At 38.3% G+C, this 20,477-nt stretch overlaps 1 protein-coding gene across 1 annotated transcript in view; it reads right to left on the bottom strand.

Annotated features, from left to right (window-relative positions):
- The window catches only part of LOC133644895 (prominin-1-A-like), a 162,299-nt gene that overhangs the window by 73,990 nt on the left and 67,832 nt on the right, over positions 1–20,477 (bottom strand). Inside the window, exon 15 of the mRNA XM_062039649.1 lies at positions 6,300–6,384. Coding sequence (XP_061895633.1) covers positions 6,300–6,384 — 85 coding nt within the window. The remainder of the gene's footprint in view (positions 1–6,299; positions 6,385–20,477) is intronic.

Here is a 20,477-nt window from a genome sequence, read left to right as displayed (position 1 = left end):
TGTATGATGCTTCTTGTTCGTGTGTGTTGTGTGTGTATGATGCTTCTTGTTAGTGTGTGTTGTGTGTGTATGATGCTTCTTGTTAGTGTGTGTTGTGTGTGTATGATGCTTCTTGTTAGTGTGTGTTGTGTGTGTATGATGCTTCTTGTTAGTGTGTGTTGTGTGTGTATGATGCTTCTTGTTAGTGTGTGTTGTGTGTGTATGATGCTTCTTGTTAGTGTGTGTTGTGTGTGTATGATGCTTCTTGTTAGTGTGTGTTGTGTGTGTATGATGCTTCTTGTTAGTGTGTGTTGTGTGTGTGTGATGCTTCTTGTTAGTGTGTGTTGTGTGTGTGTATGATGCTTCTTGTTAGTGTGTGTTGTGTGTGTGTGATGCTTCTTGTTAGTGTGTGTTGTGTGTGTATGATGCTTCTTGTTAGTGTGTGTTGTGTGTGTGTGATGCTTCTTGTTAGTGTGTGTTGTGTGTGTGTGATGCTTCTTGTTAGTGTGTGTTGTGTGTGTGTATGATGCTTCTTGTTAGTGTGTGTTGTGTGTGTGTGATGCTTCTTGTTAGTGTGTGTTGTGTGTGTATGATGCTTCTTGTTAGTGTGTGTTGTGTGTGTATGATGCTTCTTGTTAGTGTGTGTTGTGTGTGTGTGATGCTTCTTGTTAGTGTGTGTTGTGTGTGTATGATGCTTCTTGTTAGTGTGTGTTGTGTGTGTATGATGCTTCTTGTTTGTGTGTGTTGTGTGTGTATGATGCTTCTTGTTAGTGTGTGTTGTGTGTGTATGATGCTTCTTGTTACTGTGTGTTGTGTGTGTATGATGCTTCTTGTGTTTTGTGTGTGTATGATGCTTCTTGTTAGTGTGTGTTGTGTGTGTATGATGCTTCTTGTTAGTGTGTTGTGTGTGTATGATGCTTCTTGTTAGTGTGTGTTGTGTGTGTATGATCCGCCTGTCGATCTCACGATCCACTCTTCCCTCACTCGTGAACAAGACTCAGAGGTACTTGAACTCCTCCACTTGGGGCAGGGTCTCCTCCGCAACCCGGAGATGGCACTCCACCCTTTCCCGGGCGAGAACCATGGACTCGGACTTGGAGGTGCTGATTCTCATCCCGGTCGCTTCACGCACTCGGCTGCGAACCGATCCAGTGAGAGCTGAAGATCCTGGCCAGATGAAGCCATCAGGACCACATCATCTGCAAAAAGCAGAGACCTAATCCTGCAGCCACCAAACCGGATCCCCTCAACGCCTTGACTGCGCCTAGAAATTCTGTCCATAAAAGTTATGAACAGAATGGGTGACAAAGGGCAGCCTTGGCGGAGTCCAACCCTCACTGGAAACGTGTCCGACGTAAGTCGGCAATGCGGACCAAACTCTGACACTGATCATACAGGGAGCGGACCGCCACAATCAGACAGTCCGATACCCCATACTCTCTGAGCACTCCCCACAGGATTTCCCGAGGGACACGATCGAATGCCTTCTCCAAGTCCACAAAGCACATGTAGACTGGTTGGGCAAACTCCCATGCACCCTCAAGGACCCTGCCGAGAGTATAGAGCTGGTCCACAGTTCCACGACCAGGACGAAAACCACACTGTTCCTCCTGAATCCGAGGTTCGACTATCCGGCGTAGCCTCCTCTCCAGTACACCTGAATAGACCTTACCGGGAAGGCTGAGGAGTATGATCCCACGATAGTTGGAACACACCCTCAGGTTCCCCTTTTTAAAGAGAGGAACCACCACCCCGGTCTGCCAATCCAGAGGCACCGCCCCCGATGCTCACGCGATGCTGCAGAGTCTTGTCAACCAAGACAGCCCCACAGCATCCAGAGCCTTAAGGAACTCCGGGTGGATCTCATCCACCCCCGGGGCCTTGCCGCCAAGGAGCTTTTTAACTACCTCTGCAACCTCAGCCCCAGAAATATGAGAGCCCACCGCAGATTCCCCAGGCACTGCTTCTATAACCTGTATGTTAATCTAATAAAGCACTGTACAAGTACTAAATAAGACAGTGAATGATATGTCTGGGCTAGATCAGAAGAAACTAAATTCAGCTCTAGGAATGGAGAGTAATAAAGACTGAACACAGGTTTTAGGTTTAAATGGTACTAAATTATATTAAAGAATAATAGGACAAATAAACAAACAACATCAACATGTAAATTCAAATGGACATTCACATATTCCACAAGTTGACAGAAACATTAAATATTCACAACAAACTGTGTACTTCATTCAATCCTTAGTTTTCTACCAACGATGGTATAGGCGCAACACAATATCAAAGTTCATTAGAACGGCCCCGCAAAGTCCACGTTGTGGTGGCAGTGTCCAGAGGGGTTTTAGTGAAGGGACGGGGGAAAGGTGAATGTTCAGGAGGACCGTAATGAACACGTTGCGTTTTGGTGAAAAAAGAAGGAAAACAGAGGGCGGCTGCTAAGGAGCCTCCTACCAGGCCGGGGCTCGGTTGGGTGGATTCAGTTCAGTTGGTTGGTTCGGTTCCAGGCATAAAACTTCAGACTCTAGTTCGGGTTCTAAGCTCGCCATCCAACCTGGCCAATTCCGCAGATAAATCACACTCAAACACTCCTGCGGGACGACCCACGGCTCCGGTAATCGGCTCCTGCAGCAACCTCACACAGCGTGTCCCTCTCGCTCTCACCGGTAGCAGCCCACTTCTGGGTTTTATGCTATTCTGACAGCCGCGTTAGGTCACGTGACCGCGTGACGTAATGACGCACGCAAGGACAGCTTAGACGACGAATAAATGAATAAATAGAAAGGATATTTAATGGGGTTTTGTCACCCGGGTTACATCCTCCCCCCTTTAGATCATGCAACTCCTGATGCATGCTAAACGTCGCAAACATCCGATTTCAAAAGGTTGTTTGCTGCATAGGTAGTGAACGCTTCGTCATAGGCATTGACTAAACCATGAAATAGCGTCTGAACAACGGAAATGAGAGGATTACCTAACGCCGCATATTGAAGGCGATTAGGAGGTTGACGCTGACGACTAGGACGACTGATCACAGGCGTGGTTTCAACGACACTATCAGGCAAGTTCGCAGCTTCAGGTGGTAATTCTGCTGGACTGAGCAGCGGCTCGGTTTGGCAGGGTGATGCCTCTGCCTGGTCAAGGAGCTCTGGTTTCTCTTCTTTCACAGGTAAAGAAGCTTCAGATTCAGCAGAGGACTCTCCATTGGCAGGTAAGTGCACAGTTTCTGAGACAGGATCAACATGAATGACTGAAGGCACAGGTGAGGCATACACAGCCGTGGGCAGCGGCTGAGTGCAGTGTTCAGCTGAGGGTTCGACAGCGTGCGAACTCTGGAACTGAAAAGTGGTTGGTGGAATCAAAACTTGAGGTAGATTCCATTCCTCTTCATCAAAGTCTTCAGATTGATCAACTGTTACTGGCTTCCGGCTCCGGGTTACAGGGCGTCGTGGTGGTGTAACTGGCAATGGATCTGAACCACCACTAGCTGGCAGAAAGGAGCATGGGAGGAGTAGATCTCTGTGGAGCGTACGATTGGGTCTATCTGCCCTGTTCTCAGGCCGAACTGTGTACACCGGGAGGTCCCCGGCACGCTTCACAACGACGTAAACATCGTGCTCCCACTTGTCTTCAATCTTGTGCTTGCCACGCAGCCTGACATTTCGCACAAGAACTCTATCTCCTTCCTCCAGACTCGACGGAGTGACTCGCTGATCAAAACGAGTTTTATTCATTCCGCCAGATTTAGCCGCATTCTTCGAAGCAATTTCGAAACTCTCTTCAAGTCTGGACCGCAGGTTCTCAACAGAATAAATAGAAATAGAAAGGATATTTAATGGGGTTTTGTCACCCGGGTTACACTTCCTCATAGGAAGACGTGTTGGTGGGATTGAGGAGGTCTTCGAAGTATTCCCTCCACCGATCCACAACATCCGCAGTCGAGGTCAGCAGAACACCATCCTCACCATACACGGTGTTGACAGTACACTGCTCCCCCCCGAGGCGGCGGATGGTGGTCCAGAATGGCTTCGAAGCCGTCCGGAAGTCGTTTTCCATGGCTTCCCCGAACTCCTCCCATGTCCGAGTTTTTGCCTCTGCGACCGCTGAAGCCGCACACCGCTTGGCCTGTCGGTACCTGTCCGCTGCCTCCGGAGTCCTATGAGCCAAAAGAACCCGATAGGACTCCTTCTTTAGTTTGACGGCATCCCTCACCGCCGGTGTCCACCAACGGGTTCTAGGATTACCGCCACGACAGGCACCAACTACCTTGCGGCCACAGCTCCAATCAGCGGCCTCGACAATGGAGGTGCGGAACATGGTCCACACCTCCTTCGTGACAGCGTTGTGTCAAACAAAAATAGCATCCATCTAATAGATCTAATAGACGTGCTCTTTTTTCACTCATTCACTTCTCATCGGTTTCACCCTCACAAACTCCGGAATTTGCATCCACGTTGTGCGGCCAAGCCTATTAATAGTTTTTTTTATTGTTATATTTTCATAATAGGGAGAAGGCATATTCGAAATCAACATTACAAACTCCAAAAGCAGTGAAGTTGTCACGTTGTGTAAATGGTAAATAAAAAGAGAATACAATTATTTGCAAATCCTTTTCAACTTTTTTTTTTTCTGTCTTGCCTCTTGGTGAGAGCAGTCTTAATTCCTCCGGGGTTGTGGGGGCTGAATAGCGGCAGCCGGCCTCTAGGGTCCCAACTCCCCCCTCCTCTGTTGCGAGTTGTTGTGATTACATGTACCATGTTTATGTGTGCCATGCTATGTGAGGTTTTTTCCTCGGACTCAGTCTGGACCACTCCTGAGGGTCCAGCCTCAGACTGATATTTTTTTTACTCTTCCCCCTTTCCCAATGTCCCCTTTTTCCCACCTTTTAAGGAGCGCTGTAAGTGGCTGATCCGTTGGCGGTCCCGTATTGTCCCCCCGTAACGTATGTCTGCTCTTTGCGGGATTGTGCCGAAAATGTAATTTCAGTTCTTATGTGTCTTGTACATGTTAAGAATGGACAAAATAAAGCTGCTGTCTATATTCAATTGAATAGACTGCAAAGACAAGGCGTTTCTGGGTGTTGTTGATAAATGGCTTTGGCTTTGCATAGTAGAGTTTTAACTTGCACTTACAGATGTAGCGACCAACTGTAGTTACTGACAGTGTTTTTTTTAGGTGTTCCTGAGCCCATGTGGTGATATCCTTTACACACTGATGTCGCTTTTTGATGCAGTACTGAGGGATCCAAAGTGCGTAATATCGTGGCTTACGTGCAGTGATTTCCCCAGATTCTCTGAACCCGTAGATGGTGAAATCCCGAAATTCCTTGCAATAGCTGGTTGAGAAATGTTGTTCTTAAACAATTTGCTCAGGCATTTGTTGACAAAAGTGGTGACCCTCGCCCCGTCCTCGTTTGTGAACGACTGAGCATTTCACGGAAGCTGCTTTCATACCCAATCATGGCACCCACCTGTTCCCAATTTGCCTGTTCACCTGTGGGATGTTCCAAATAAGTCTTTTTTGCCACTTGTGCCAGCTCTTTTGAAACATGTTGTATCCTAGTGCTGCTAGGATCCTGATGAGAGTGCGGAAATATGACCACATCACCCCAATTCTCGAATCCCTTCACTGGCTTCCTGTTCCACTCAGGATTGAATTCAAAGTCTCCCTACTAACCCACCAGTGCCCCCATGGAAATGCCCCCCTCTACCTCAAAGAACTACTCACCCCCCAAATCCTCCACCCGACACCTCCGCGCCGGACAGGCTAACCTCCTCCAACCTCCGAGGACAAAGCTACGAACAATGGGAGACCGGGCTTTCCGCTCCGCCGCTCCCAGTCTGTGGAACGCTCTCCCTGACCACCTGAGGGCACCACAGACTGTGAATGCTTTTAAAAAAGGCTTAAAAGCCCTTCTTTTTAAAAAAGCCTTTTTTACAGATATGTGCATACTAGCTATAGCTATTTGGCTGTTCTAGTTTTTATTTTTATTTATTTCCTTATTATCTTTTTAATTATTATTATTTTTTTAATACACTGTAGCACTTTGAGATTGTTTACTCAATATAAAGTGATTTTTACAAATAAAATCTATTATTATTATTATTATTATGTTGCAGGCATCACATTCCAAAATGAGCTAATATTTGCAAAAAAAAATAAAGTTTTCCAGTTCGAACATGAAATATCTTGTCTTTGCAGTCTATTCAATTGAATATAAGTTGAAAAGGATTTGCAAATCATTGTATTCTCTTTTTATTAAATTTGATTAATTGTCCAGCCCCTCGCAGGGTACCAATGTTGCGTTCACTGACCACTGTGGCGTTCAGGAAAGAAGAGACGTTGAAGATCTTGTCCAGACGCATGGCTGAGTAGATGCCTTTGTTTTCCTTGCAGGTGCTGAAAAGAGAGAAGGAGCCAACACAAATGTTAACACCACAGGACAGGAAGTGGAGATGATGGAAGCTGAAGTTAAAAAAGGGGGTTTATTAGACTTCTCACGGCCACGGAAATGACAAAGACAGTAATATCAAGTTGTCTGCGGGGCAAAATGGTGCTAGATTGACTTTATGGAGAAAAAAAATAACTCATTGGTGGCTGCATTACATTTACACTTTCAGTAGTTTAGCCCCAAAGTACGTCTACTAAAACTGGAGCGATAAACACGCAACAGGTGGCGCTAGAGCTCCTAATCCACAGGTGTCCAGCTCAAGGCCCGCCACATCATTTTAAATATGTCCTGTGAAAGCTTGGAAATAATATGTGTCAACTAGAAGAAGCAATTCCTGAAGTGAAATGCTGACAGAATGTAGTAAGAATAGTTTGAATGTTGAGGAGTTTGAATTTCCAGGAAAACCGGAATTAGGTTTGGAACTTGGGAAAGTGTTAGTTTGAATGTCCAGAATGAGAAAAATGTGTTGAAGTTGGAATGGTTTGAATAGGTGGGAATTGTGCAACTTGGAAAAATGTCCCATTCATTTCAATGGGAACTTCCTGGAAATTTGGGAATTTTGGAAAAGCGGGATTTAAAAGAAATGATTAATAGCATGAATGTCCTGAATGAGCTGAATTGGTTGGTGTTGGAATTGTTTAAATCGGGCAAGAAATGTTGAAGTAGTAACAGTTTTTAATTGAAAAATGGTATTAAGGAATTTTGTGAAAACCGGGAATTTTTCAAGTTTTTAAACCAACTTGGTTTTTTGTCCTGACTAAGAGGAATGTTTTGACAGTGGAACGCTTGAAATGGGTTGACAAATAGGAAAGGAGTCATCGCACTAAAAAAATGTTGGAAATAAGGTTAGAAAAAAACCAGGAATTCCTGGAAACGTGTTGAATGTGGAAAAATAGTTGTTAGAATTTCCAGGATGAGTTGAATGTGTTGAAGGGGGAATGGTTTGAATCGGTTGAAAAATGTGGGAGCTGTGGAACTTTGAAAAATGTCCCATTCATTTCAATAATAACTTCCTGGAAATTTGGGAATTTTGGAAAAGCGTGATTTAATTTTTTTTAATTATGAGCATGAATGTCCTGAATGAGCTGAATTGGTTGGTGTTGGAATTGTTTAAATCGGTCAATTTGAAATTGAAGTCGTAACAGTTTTTTAATTGAAAAATGGTATTAAGGAATTTTGTGAAAACTGGGAATTTTTCAAGATCTTAAAGCAACTTGTTTTTTTGTCCTGACTAAGAGGAATGTTTTGACAGTGAACGCTTGAAATGGATTGAAACATGTGAAAGGAGTCATCGCACTAAAAAATGTTGGAAATAAGGTTAGAAAAAAAAAAACGGGAATTCCTGGAAATTTGTTGAATGTGGAAAAATAGTTGTTAGAATTTCCAGGATGAGTTGAATGTGTTGAAGGTGGAATGGTTTGAATCGGTTGAAAAAGGTGGGAATTGTGGAAGTTTGAAAAATGGATAATTTATTATGAATGGGGAAAATGTCCCTGAAACTGGGATTTCTAAGAAATCCGGGAATTTTGTACAAGTGTTGAAAGGGAGCACACAATTCCTGAAGAGGCTGAATATTTTGAAGTCGGAATGGTTTGAATCGCATGAAAAATGTGGGAGTTGTGGAACTTGGAAAAATGTCCCATTCATTTCAACTGGAAATTCCTGGAAATTCTAGAATTTGGGGAAAAGCGGGATTTTTTGAAAATGATTACAAGCATGAATTTTCTGAATGAGCTGAATTGGTTGGTGTTGGAATTGTTTAAATCTGTCAAGAAATGTTGAAGTAGTAACAGTTTTTAATTGAAAAATGGTATTAAGGAATTTTGTGAAAACCGGGAATTTTTCAAGTTCTTAAAGCAACTTGTTTTTTTGTCCTGACTAAGAGGAATGTTTTGACAGTGGAACGCTTGAAATGGGTTAAAAAATGTGAAAGGAGTCATCACACTAAAAATGTTGGAAATAAGGTTAGAGGAAAAAAACAGGAATTCCTGGAAATTTGTTGAATGTGGAAACATATTTGTTAGAATTTCCAGGATGAGTTGAATGTGTTGAAGGTGGAATGGTTTGAATCGGTTGAAAAATGTGGGAGTTGTGGAAGTTTGAAAAAGGGATCATTCGTTTTGAATTGGGAAAATGTCCCTAAAATTGGGATTTCTAGGAAATCCGGGAATTTTGTATAAATGTTGAAAGGGAGCACACAATTCCTGAAGAGGCTGAATATTTTGAAGTTGAAACGGTTTGAATCATATGAAACATGTGGGAGTTGTGGAACTTTAAAACATGTCCCATTCATTTAAATGGTAACTTCCAGGAAATTTGGGAATTTTGGAAAAGCGGGATTTGAAAAAAAAAAATATTATGAGCATGAATGTCCTGAATGAGCTGAATTGGTTGGTGTTGGAATTGTTTAAATGCGTCAAGAAATGTTGAAGTAGTAACAGTTTATTAATTGAAAAATGGTATTAAGGAATTTTGTGAAAACCGGGAATTTTTCGAGTTCTTAAACCAATTTATTTTTTTGTCCTGACTAAGAGGAATGTTTTGACAGTGGAACGCTTGAAATGGGTTGGAAAATGTGAAAGGAGTCATCGCACTAAAAAATGTTGGAAATAAGGTTAGGAAAAAAAAAACGGAATTCCTGGAAATTTGTTGAATTTGGAAAAAAAGTTATTAGAATTTCCAGGATGAGTTGAATGTGTTGAAGGTGGAATGGTTTGAATCGGTTGAAAAATGTGGGAGTTGTGGAAGTTTGAAAAATGGATCATTCATTTTGAATGGGGAAAATGTCCCTGAAACTGTGATTTCTAGGAAATCCGGGAATTTTGTATAAGTGTTGAAAGGGAGCACACAATTCCTGAAGAGGCTGAATATTTTGAAGTTGGAATGGTTTGAATCGTATGAACAATGTGGGAGTTGTGGAACTTGGAAAAATGTCCCATTCATTTCAACGGGAAATTCCTGGAAATTTGGGGAAAAGCGGGATTTTCTGAATGAGCTGAATTGGTTGGTATTGGAATTGTTTAAATCGGGCAAGAAATGTTGAAGTAGTAACAGTTTTTAATTGAAAAATGGTATTAAGGAATTTTGTGAAAACCGGGAATTTTTCAAGTTCTTAAAGCAACTTGTTTTTTTGTCCTGACTAAGAGGAATGTTTTGACAGTGGAACGCTTGAAATGGGTTGACAAATAAGAAAGGAGTCATTGCACAAAAAATGTTGTAAATAAGGTTAGAAAAAAAACCCAGGAATTCCTGGAAATTTGTTGAATGTGGAAACATAGTTGTTAGAATTTCCAGGATGAGTTGAATGTGTTGAAGGTGGAATGGTTTGAATCGGTTGAAAAATGTGGGAGCTTTGGAACTTTGAAAAATGTCCCATTCATTTCAATAATAACTTCCTGGAAATTTAGGAATTTTGGAAAAGCGTGATTTAATTTTTTTTAATTATGAGCATGAATGTCCTGAATGAGCTGAATTGGTTGGTGTTGGAATTGTTTAAATCGGTCAATTTGAAATTGAAGTCGTAACAGTTTTTTAATTGAAAAATGGTATTAAGGAATTTTGTGAAAACTGGGAATTTTTCAAGATCTTAAAGCAACTTGCTTTTTTGTCCTGACTAAGAGGAATGTTTTGACAGTGAACGCTTGAAATGGATTGAAACATGTGAAAGGAGTCATCGCACTAAAAAATGTTGGAAATAAGGTTAGAAAAAAAAAACGGGAATTCCTGGAAATTTGTTGAATGTGGAAAAATAGTTGTTAGAATTTCCAGGATGAGTTGAATGTGTTGAAGGTGGAATGGTTTGAATCGGTTCAAAAATGTGGGAATTGTGGAAGTTTGAAAAATGGATAATTTATTATGAATGGGGAAAATGTCCCTGAAACTGGGATTTCTAAGAAATCCAGGAATTTTGTACAAGTGTTGAAAGGGAGCACACAATTCCTGAAGAGGCTGAATATTTTGAAGTCGGAATGGTTTGAATCGCATGAAAAATGTGGGAGTTGTGCAACTTGGAAAAATGTCCCATTCATTTCAACTGGAAATTCCTGGAAATTCGGAACTTTGGGAAAAGCGGGATTTTTTGAAAATGATCAGGAGCATGAATGTTCTGAATGAGCTGAATTGGTTGGTGTTGGAATTGTTTAAATCGGTCAAGAAATGTTGAAGTAGTAACAGTTTTTAATTTAAAAATAGCATTAAGGAATTTTGTGAAAACCGGGAATTTTTCAAGTTTTTAAACCAACTTGTTTTTTTGTCCTGACTAAGAGGAATGTTTTGTCAGTGGAACGCTTGAAATGGGTTGAAAAATGTGAAAGGAGTCATCGCACTAAAAAATGTTGGAAATAAGGTCAGAAAAAAACAGGAATTCCTGGAAGATTGTTGAATGTGGAAAAAGAGTTGTTTGAATTTCCAGGATGAGTTGAATGTGTTGAAGGTGGAATGGTTTGAATAGGTTGAAAAATGTGGGAGCTGTGGAACTTTGAAAAATGTCCCATTCATTTCAATAATAACTTCCTGGAAATTTGGGAATTTTGGAAAAGCGTGATTTAAAAAAAAAATATGAGCATGAATGTCCTGAATGAGCTGAATTGGCTGAATCGGTCAATTTGAAATTGAAGTAGTAACAGTTTTTTAATTAAAAAATGGTATTATGGAATTTTGTGAAAACCGGGAATTTTTCAAGTTCTTAAACAAACTTGTTTTTTTGTCCTGACTAAGAGGAATGTTTTGACAGTGGAACGCTTGAAATGGGTTGACAAATAAGAAAGGAGTCATCGCACTAAAAAATGTTGGAAATAAGGTTAGAAAAAAAAACGGGAATTCCTGGAAATTTGTTGAATGTGGAAAAATAGTTGTTAGAATTTCCAGGAGGAGTTGAATGTGTTGAAGGTGGAATGGTTTGAATCGGTTGAAAAATGTGGCAATTGTGGAAGTTTGAAAAATGGATAATTTATTATGAATGGGGAAAATGTCCCTGAAACTGGGATTTCTAAGAAATCTGGGAATTTTGTACACGTGTTGAAAGGGAGCACACAATTCCTGAAGAGGCTGAATATTTTGAAGTTGGAATGGTTTGAATTGCATGAAAAATGTGGGAGTTGTGGAACTTGGAGAAATGTCCCATTCATTTAAAAGGGAACTTCCTGGAAATTTGGAAATTTTGGAAAAGCGGGATTTAAAAAAAAAATTATTAGGACCATTAATGTCCTGAATGAGCTGAATTGGTTGGTGTTGGAATTGTTTAAATCGGGCAAGAAATGATGAAGTAGTAACAGTTTTTAATTGAAAAATGGTATTAAGGAATTTTGTGAAACCCGGGAATTTTTCAAGTTCTTAAACCAACTTGTTTTTTTGTCCTGACTAAGAGGAATGTTTTGACAGTGGAACGCTTGAAATGGGTTGACAAATAAGAAAGGAGTCATCACACTAAAAATATTGGAAATAAGGTTAGAGAAAAAAAAACAGGAATCCCTGGAAATTTGTTGAATTTGGAAAAAAAGTTATTAGAATTTCCAGGATGAGTTGAATGTGTTGAAGGTGGAATGGTTTGAATCAGTTGAAAAATGTGGGAATTGTGGAAGTTTGAAAATTGGATAATTCATTATGAATGGGGAAAATGTCCCTGAAACTGAAGATTTCTAGGAAATCCGGGAATTTTGTTTAAGTGTTGAAAGGGAGCACACAATTCCTGAAGAGGCTGAATATTTTGAAGTCGGAAAGGTTTGAATCGCATGAAAAATGTGGGAGTTGTGGAACTTTGAAAAATGTCCCATTCATTTCAACGGGAAATTCCTGGAAATTCCTGATTACAAGCATGAATTTTCTGAATGAGCTGAATTGGTTGGTGTTGGAATTTTTTAAATCTGTCAAGAAATGCTGAAGTAGTAACAGTTTTTAATTGAAAAATGGTATTAAGGAATTTTGTGAAAACCGGGAATTTTTCAAGTTTTTAAACCAACTTGTTTTTTTGTCCTGACTAAGAGGAATGTTTTGACAGTGGAACGCTTGAAATGGGTTGGAAAATGTGAAAGGAGTCATCACACTAAAAAATGTTGGAAATAAGGTTAGAAAAAAACAAACAGAAATTCCTGGAAATTTGTTGAAGGTGGACAAATAGTTGTTTGAATTTCCAGGATGAGGTGGAATGGTTTGAATCGGTTCAAAAATGTGGGAATTGTGGACGTTTGAAAAATTGATAATTTATTATGAATGGGGAAAATGTCCCTGAAACTGGGATTTCTAGGAAATCCGGGAATTTTGTATAAATGTTGAAAGGGAGCACACAATTCCTGAAGAGGCTGAATATTTTGAAGTTGGATTGGTTTGAATTGCATGAAAAATGTGGGAGTTGTGAAACTTGGAGAAATGTCCCATTCATTTAAAAGGGAACTTCCTGGAAATTCGGGAATTTTGGAAAAGCTGGATTTTTAAAAAAAAATGACTAGGAGCATTAATGTCCTGAATGAGCTGAATTGGTTGGTGTTGGAATTGTTTAAATCGGGCAAGAAATGTTGAAGTAGTAACAGTTTTTTAATTGAAAAATGGTATTAAGGAATTTTGTGAAAACCGGGAATTTTTCAAGTCCTTAAAGCAACTTGTTTTTTTGTCCTGACTAAGAGGAATGTTTTGACAGTGGAACGCTTGAAATGGGTTGAAAAATGTAAAAAGGAGTCATCGCTCTAAAAATGTTGGAAATAAGGTTAGAAAAAAAAACGGAATTCTAGGAAATTTGTTGAATGTGGAAAAAAAGTTATTAGAATTTCCAGGATGAGTTGAATGTGTTATGGTTTGAATCGGTTGAAAAATGTGGGAATTGTGGAAGTTTGAAAAATGGATAATTCATTATGAATGGGGAAAATGTCCCTAAAACTGGGATTTCTAGGAAATCCGGGAATTTTGTATAAGTGTTGAAAGGGAGCACACAATTCCTGAAGAGGCTGAATATTTTGAAGTTGGAACGGTTTGAATCGTATGAAAACATGTGGGAGTTGTGGAACTTGGAAAAATGTCCCATTCATTTCAATGGGAACTTCCTGGAAATTTAGGAATTTTGGAAAAGAGGGATTTAAAAAAATGATTAGGACCACGAATGTCCTGAATGAGCTGAATTGGTTGGTGTTGGAATTGTTTAAATCTGTCAAGAAATGTTGAAGTAGTAACAGTTTTTTAATTGAAAAATGGCATTAAGGAATTTTGTGAAAACCGGGAATTTTTCAAGTTTTTAAAGCAACTTGGTTTTTTGTCCTGACTAAGAGGAATGTTTTGACAGTGGAACGCTTGAAATGGGTTGGAAAATGTGAAAGGAGTCATCACACTAAAAAATGTTGGAAATAAGGTTAGAAGAAAAAAAACGGGAATTCCTGGAAATTTGTTGAATGTGGACAAATAGTTGTTTGAATTTCCAGGATGAGGTGGAATGGTTTGAATCGGTTGAAAAATGTGGGAATTGTGGACGTTTGAAAAATTGATAATTTATTATGAATGGGGAAAATGTCCCTGAAACTGGGATTTCTAGGAAATCCGGGAATTTTGTATAAATGTTGAAAGGGAGCACACAATTCCTGAAGAGGCTGAATATTTTGAAGTTGGATTGGTTTGAATTGCATGAAAAATGTGGGAGTTGTGAAACTTGGAGAAATGTCCCATTCATTTAAAAGGGAACTTCCTGGAAATTCGGGAATTTTGGAAAAGCTGGATTTTTAAAAAAAAATGACTAGGAGCATTAATGTCCTGAATGAGCTGAATTGGTTGGTGTTGGAATTGTTTAAATCGGGCAAGAAATGTTGAAGTAGTAACAGTTTTTTAATTGAAAAATGGTATTAAGGAATTTCAGAAAAAAACGGGAATTTTTCAAGTTTTTAAACTAACTTGGTTTTTTGTCCTGACTAAGAGGAATGTTTTGACAGTGGAACGCTTGAAATGGGTTGGAAAATGTGAAAGGAGTCATCACACTAAAAAATGTTGGAAATAAGGTTAGAAAAAAAAAAAGGGAATTCCTGGAAATTTGTTGAAGGTGGAGAAATAGTTGTTTGAATTTCCAGGATGAGGTGGAATGGTTTGAATCGGTTGAAAATGTGGGAATTGTGGACGTTTGAAAAATGGAAAATTTATTATGAATGGGGAAAATGTCCCTGAAACTGGGATTTCTAGGAAATCCGGGAATTTTGTATAAATGTTGAAAGGGAGCACACCATTCCTGAAGAGGCTGAATATTTTGAAGTTGGAATGGTTTGAATGGTATGAAAAATGTGGGAGTTGTGGAACTTGGAAAAATGTCCCATTCATTTCAATGGGAACTTCCTGGAAATTTAGGAATTTTGGAAAAGAGGGATTTAAAAAAATAAATGATTAGGACCACGAATGTCCTGAATGAGCTGAATTGGTTGGTGTTGGAATTGTTTAAATGTGTCAAGAAATGTTGAAGTAGTAACAGTTTATTAATTGAAAAATGGTATTAAGGAATTTTGTGAAAACCGGGAATTTTTCAAGTTCTTAAAGCAACTTGTTTTTTTGTCCTGACTAAGAGGAATGTTTTGACAGTGGAACGCTTGAAATGGGTTGAAAAATGTGAAAGGAGTCATCACACTAAAACATGTTGGAAATAAGGTTAGAGAAAAAAACAGGAATTCCTGGAAATTTGTTGAATGTGGACAAATAGTTGTTAGAATTTCCAGGATGAGTTGAATGTGTTGAAGGTGGAATGGTTTGAATCGGTTGAAAAATGTGGGAATTGTGGAAGTTTGAAAATTGGATAATTCATTTTGAATGGGGAAAATGTCCCTAAAACTGGGATTTCTAGGAAATCCGGGAATTTTGTATAAGTGTTGAAAGGGAGCACACAATTCCTGAAGAGGCTGAATATTTTGAAGTTGGAAAGGTTTGAATCGCATGAAAAATGTGGGAGTTGTGAAACCTGGAGAAATGTCCCATTCATTTAAAAGGGAACTTCCTGGAAATTCGGGAATTTTGGAAAAGCTGGATTTAAAAAAAAAAATGACTAGGAGCATTAATGTCCTGAATGAGCTGAATTGGTTGGTGTTGGAATTGTTTAAATCGGGCAAGAAATGTTGAAGTAGTAACAGTTTTTTAATTGAAAAATGGTATTAAGGAATTTTGTGAAAACCGGGAATTTTTTAAGTTTTTAAACCGACTTGTTTTTTTGTCCTGACTAAGAGGAATGTTTTGACAGTGGAACGCTTGAAACGGGTTGACAAATAGGAAAGGAGTCATCGCACTAAAAAAAATGTTGGAAATAAGCTTACAAAAAAAACAGGAATTCCTGGAAACGTGTTGAATGTGGAAAAATAGTTGTTAGAATTTCCAGGATGAGTTGAATGTGTTGAAGGTGGAATGGTTTGAATCGGTTGAAAAATGTGGGAGCTGCGGAACTTTGAAAAATGTCCCATTCATTTCAATAATAACTTCCAGGTAATTTGGGAATTTTGGAAAAGCGTGATTTAATTTTTTTTAATTATGAGCATGAATGTCCTGAATGAGCTGAATTGGTTGGTGTTGGAATTGTTTAAATCGGTCAATTTGAAATTGAAGTCGTAACAGTTTTTTAATTGAAAAATGGTATTAAGGAATTTTGTGAAAACTGGGAATTTTTCAAGATCTTAAAGCAACTTGTTTTTTTGTCCTGACTAAGAGGAATGTTTTGACAGTGGAACGCTTGAAATGGGTTGACAAATATGAAAGGAGTCATCGCACTAAAAAAATGTTGGAAATAAGGTTAGAAAAAAAACGGGAATTCCTGGAAACGTGTTGAATGTGGAAAAACAGTTGTTAGAATTTCCAGGATGAGTTGAATGTGTTGAAGGTGGAATGGTTTGAATCGGTTGAAAAATGTGGGAATTGTGGAAGTTTGAAAAATTGAGAATTCATTATGAATGGGGAAAATGTCCCTAAAACTGGGATTTCTAGGAAATCCGGGAATTTTGTATAAGTGTTGAAAGGGAGCACACAATTCCTGAAGAGGCTGAATATTTTGAAGTTGGAACGGTTTGAATCGTATGAAAACATGTGGGAGTTGTGGAACTTTGAAACATGTCCCATTCATTTCAATGAGAAATTCCTGGAAATTCGGGAATTTTGGGAAAAGCGGGATTTTTTGAAAATGATCAGGAGCATGAATGTTCTAAATGAGCTGAATTGGTTGGTGTTAGAATTGTTTAGATCGGTCAAGAAATGTTGAAGTAGTAACAGTTTTTAATTGAAAAATAGTATTAAGGAATTTTGTGAAAACCGGGAATTTTTCAAGTTCTTAAACTAACTTGTTTTTTTGTCCTGACTATGAAAAATGTTTTGACAGTGGAACGCTTGAAATGGGTTGGAAAATGTGAAAGGAGTCATCACACTAAAAAATGTTGGAAATAAGGTTAGAAAAAAAAAAAAGGGAATTCCTGGAAATTTGTTGAAGGTGGACAAATAGTTGTTTGAATTTCCAGGATGAGGTGGAATGGTTTGAATCGGTTGAAAAATGTGGGAACTGTGGACGTTTGAAAAATGGATAATTTATTATGAATGGGGAAAATGTCCCTGAAACTGGGATTTCTAGGAAATCCGGGAATTTTGTATAAATGTGGAAAGGGAGCACACAATTCCTGAAGAGGCTGAATATTTTGAAGTTGGAATGGTTTGAATCGCATGAAAAATGTGGGAGTTGTGAAATTGGAGAAATGTCCCATTCATTTAAAAGGGAACTTCCTGGAAATTCGGGAATTTTGGAAAAGCTGGATTTAAAAAAAAAAATGACTAGGAGCATTAATGTCCTGAATGAGCTGAATTGGTTGGTGTTGGAATTGTTTAAATCGGGCAAGAAATGTTGAAGTAGTAACAGTTTTTTAATTGAAAAATGGTATTAAGGAATTTTGTGAAAACCGGGAATTTTTCAAGTTTTTAAAGCAACTTGGTTTTTTGTCCTGACTAAGAGGAATGTTTTGACAGTGGAACGCTTGAAATGGGTTGAAAAATGTAAAAAGGAGTCATCGCTCTAAAAATGTTGGAAATAAGGTTAGAAAAAAAAAAACGGGAATTCCTGGAAATTTGTTGAAGGTGGACAAATAGTTGTTTGAATTTCCAGGATGAGGTGGAATGGTTTGAATCGGTTGAAAAATGTGGGAATTGTGGACGTTTGAAAAATGGATAACTTATTATGAATGGGGAAAATGTCCCTGAAACTGGGATTTCTAGGAAATCCGGGAATTTTTTATAAATTTTGAAAGGGAGCACACAATTCCTGAAGAGGCTGAATATTTTGAAGTTGGAATGGTTTGAATCGCATGAAAAATGTGGGAGTTGTGAAACTTGGAGAAATGTCCCATTCATTTAAAAGGGAACTTCCTGGAAATTCGTGAATTTTGGAAAAGCTGGATTTAAAAAAAAAAAATGACTAGGAGCATTAATGTCCTGAATGAGCTGAATTGGTTGGTGTTGGAATTGTTTAAATCGGGCAAGAAATGTTGAAGTAGTAACAGTTTTTTAATTGAAAAATGGTATTAAGGAATTTTGTGAAAACCAGGAATTTTTCAAGTTTTTAAAGCAACTTGTTTTTTTGTCCTGACTAAGAGGAATGTTTTGACAGTGGAACGCTTGAAATGGGTTGGCAAATGTGAAAGGAGTCATCGCACTAAAAAATGTTGGAAATAAGGTTAGAAAAAAAAAAACGGGAATTCCTGGAAATTTGTTGAAGGTGGACAAATAGTTGTTTGAATTTCCAGGATGAGGTGGAATGGTTTGAATCGGTTGAAAATGTGGGAATTGTGGACGTTTGAAAAATGGATAATTTATTATGAATGGGGAAAATGTCCCTGAAACTGGGATTTCTAGGAAATCCGGGAATTTTGTATAAATGTTGAAAGGGAGCACACAATTCCTGAAGAGGCTGAATATTTTGAAGTTGGAATGGTTTGAATCGCATGAAAAATGTGGGAGTTGTGAAACTTGGAGAAATGTCCCATTCATTAAAAAGGGAACTTCCTGGAAATTCGGGAATTTTGGAAAAGCTGGATTTAAAAAAAAAAATGACTAGGAGCATTAATGTCCTGAATGAGCTGAATTGGTTGGTGTTAGAATTGTTTAAATCTGTCAAGAAATGTTGAAGTAGTAACAGTTTTTAATTGAAAAATGGTATTAAGGAATTTTGTGAAAACCGGGAATTTTTCAAGTTTTTAAAGCAACTTGGTTTTTTGTCCTGACTAAGAGGAATGTTTTGACAGTGGAACGCTTGAAATGGGTTGGAAAATGTGAAAGGAGTCATCACACTAAAAAATGTTGGAAATAAGGTTAGAAAAGAAAAAACGGGAATTCCTGGAAATTTGTTGAAGGTGGACAAATAGTTGTTTGAATTTCCAGGATGAGGTGGAATGGTTTGAATCGGTTGAAAAATTTGGGAATTGTGGACGTTTGAAAAATGGATAATTTATTATGAATGGGGAAAATGTCCCTGAAACTGGGATTTCTAGGAAATCCGGGAATTTTGTATAAATGTTGAAAGGGAGCACACAATTCCTGAAGAGGCTGAATATTTTGAAATTGGAATGGTTTGAATCGCATGGAAAATGTGGGAGTTGTGAAACTTGGAGAAATGTCCCATTCATTTAAAAGGGAACTTCCTGGAAATTCGGGAATTTTGGAAAAGCTGGATTTAAAAAAAAAAATGATTAGGAGCATTAATGTCCTGAATGAGCTGAATTGGTTGGTGTTGGAATTGTTTAAATCGGGCAAGAAATGTTGAAGTAGTAACAGTTTTTTAATTGAAAAATGGTATTAAGGAATTTCAGAAAAAAACGGGAATTTTTCAAGTTTTTAAACTAACTTTATTTTTTTGTCCTGACTATGAAAAATGTTTTGACAGTGGAACGCTTGAAATGGGTTGGAAAATGTGAAAGGAGTCATCACACTAAAAATGTTGGAAATAAGGTTAGAAAAAAAAAAAAGGGAATTCCTGGAAATTTGTTGAAGGTGGACAAATAGTTGTTTGAATTTCCAGGATGAGGTGGAATGGTTTGAATCGGTTGAAAAATGTGGGAATTGTGGACGTTTGAAAAATGGATAATTTATTATGAATGGGGAAAATGTCCCTGAAACTGGGATTTCTAGGAAATCCGGGAATTTTGTATAAATGTTGAAAGGGAGCACACAATTCCTGAAGAGGCTGAATATTTTGAAGTTGGAATGGTTTGAATCGCATGAAAAATGTGGGAGTTGTGAAACTTGGAGAAATGTCCCATTCATTAAAAAGGGAACTTCCTGGAAATTCGGGAATTTTGGAAAAGCTGGATTTAAAAAAAAAATGACTAGGAGCATTAATGTCCTGAATGAGCTGAATTGGTTGGTGTTGGAATTGTTTAAATCTGTCAAGAAATGTTGAAGTAGTAACAGTTTTTAATTGAAAAATGGTATTAAGGAATTTTGTGAAAACCGGGAATTTTTCAAGTTTTTAAAGCAACTTGGTTTTTTGTCCTGACTAAGAGGAATGTTTTGACAGTGGAACGCTTGAAATGGGTTGGAAAATGTGAAAGGAGTCATCACACTAAAAAATGTTGGAAATAAGGTTAGAAAAAAAAAAACGGGAATTCCTGGAAATTTGTTGAAGGTGGACAAATAGTTGTTTGAATTTCCAGGATGAGGTGGAATGGTTTGAATCGGTTGAAAAATTTGGGAATTGTGGACGTTTGAAAAATGGATAATTTATTATGAATGGGGAAAATGTCCCTGAAACTGGGATTTCTAGGAAATCCGGGAATTTTGTATAAATGTTGAAAGGGAGCACACAATTCCTGAAGAGGCTGAATATTTTGAAATTGGAATGGTTTGAATCGCATGGAAAATGTGGGAGTTGTGAAACTTGGAGAAATGTCCCATTCATTTAAAAGGGAACTTCCTGGAAATTCGGGAATTTTGGAAAAGCTGGATTTAAAAAAAAAAATGATTAGGAGCATTAATGTCCTGAATGAGCTGAATTGGTTGGTGTTGGAATTGTTTAAATCGGGCAAGAAATGTTGAAGTAGTAACAGTTTTTTAATTGAAAAATGGTATTAAG

Source organism: Entelurus aequoreus, linkage group LG28 (genome assembly GCF_033978785.1).
Source record: "Entelurus aequoreus isolate RoL-2023_Sb linkage group LG28, RoL_Eaeq_v1.1, whole genome shotgun sequence".
NCBI lineage: Eukaryota > Metazoa > Chordata > Actinopteri > Syngnathiformes > Syngnathidae > Entelurus > Entelurus aequoreus.
The sequence above is the reverse complement of the archived record's forward strand: the minus strand, read 5'-3'. Positions and strand labels throughout refer to the sequence as shown.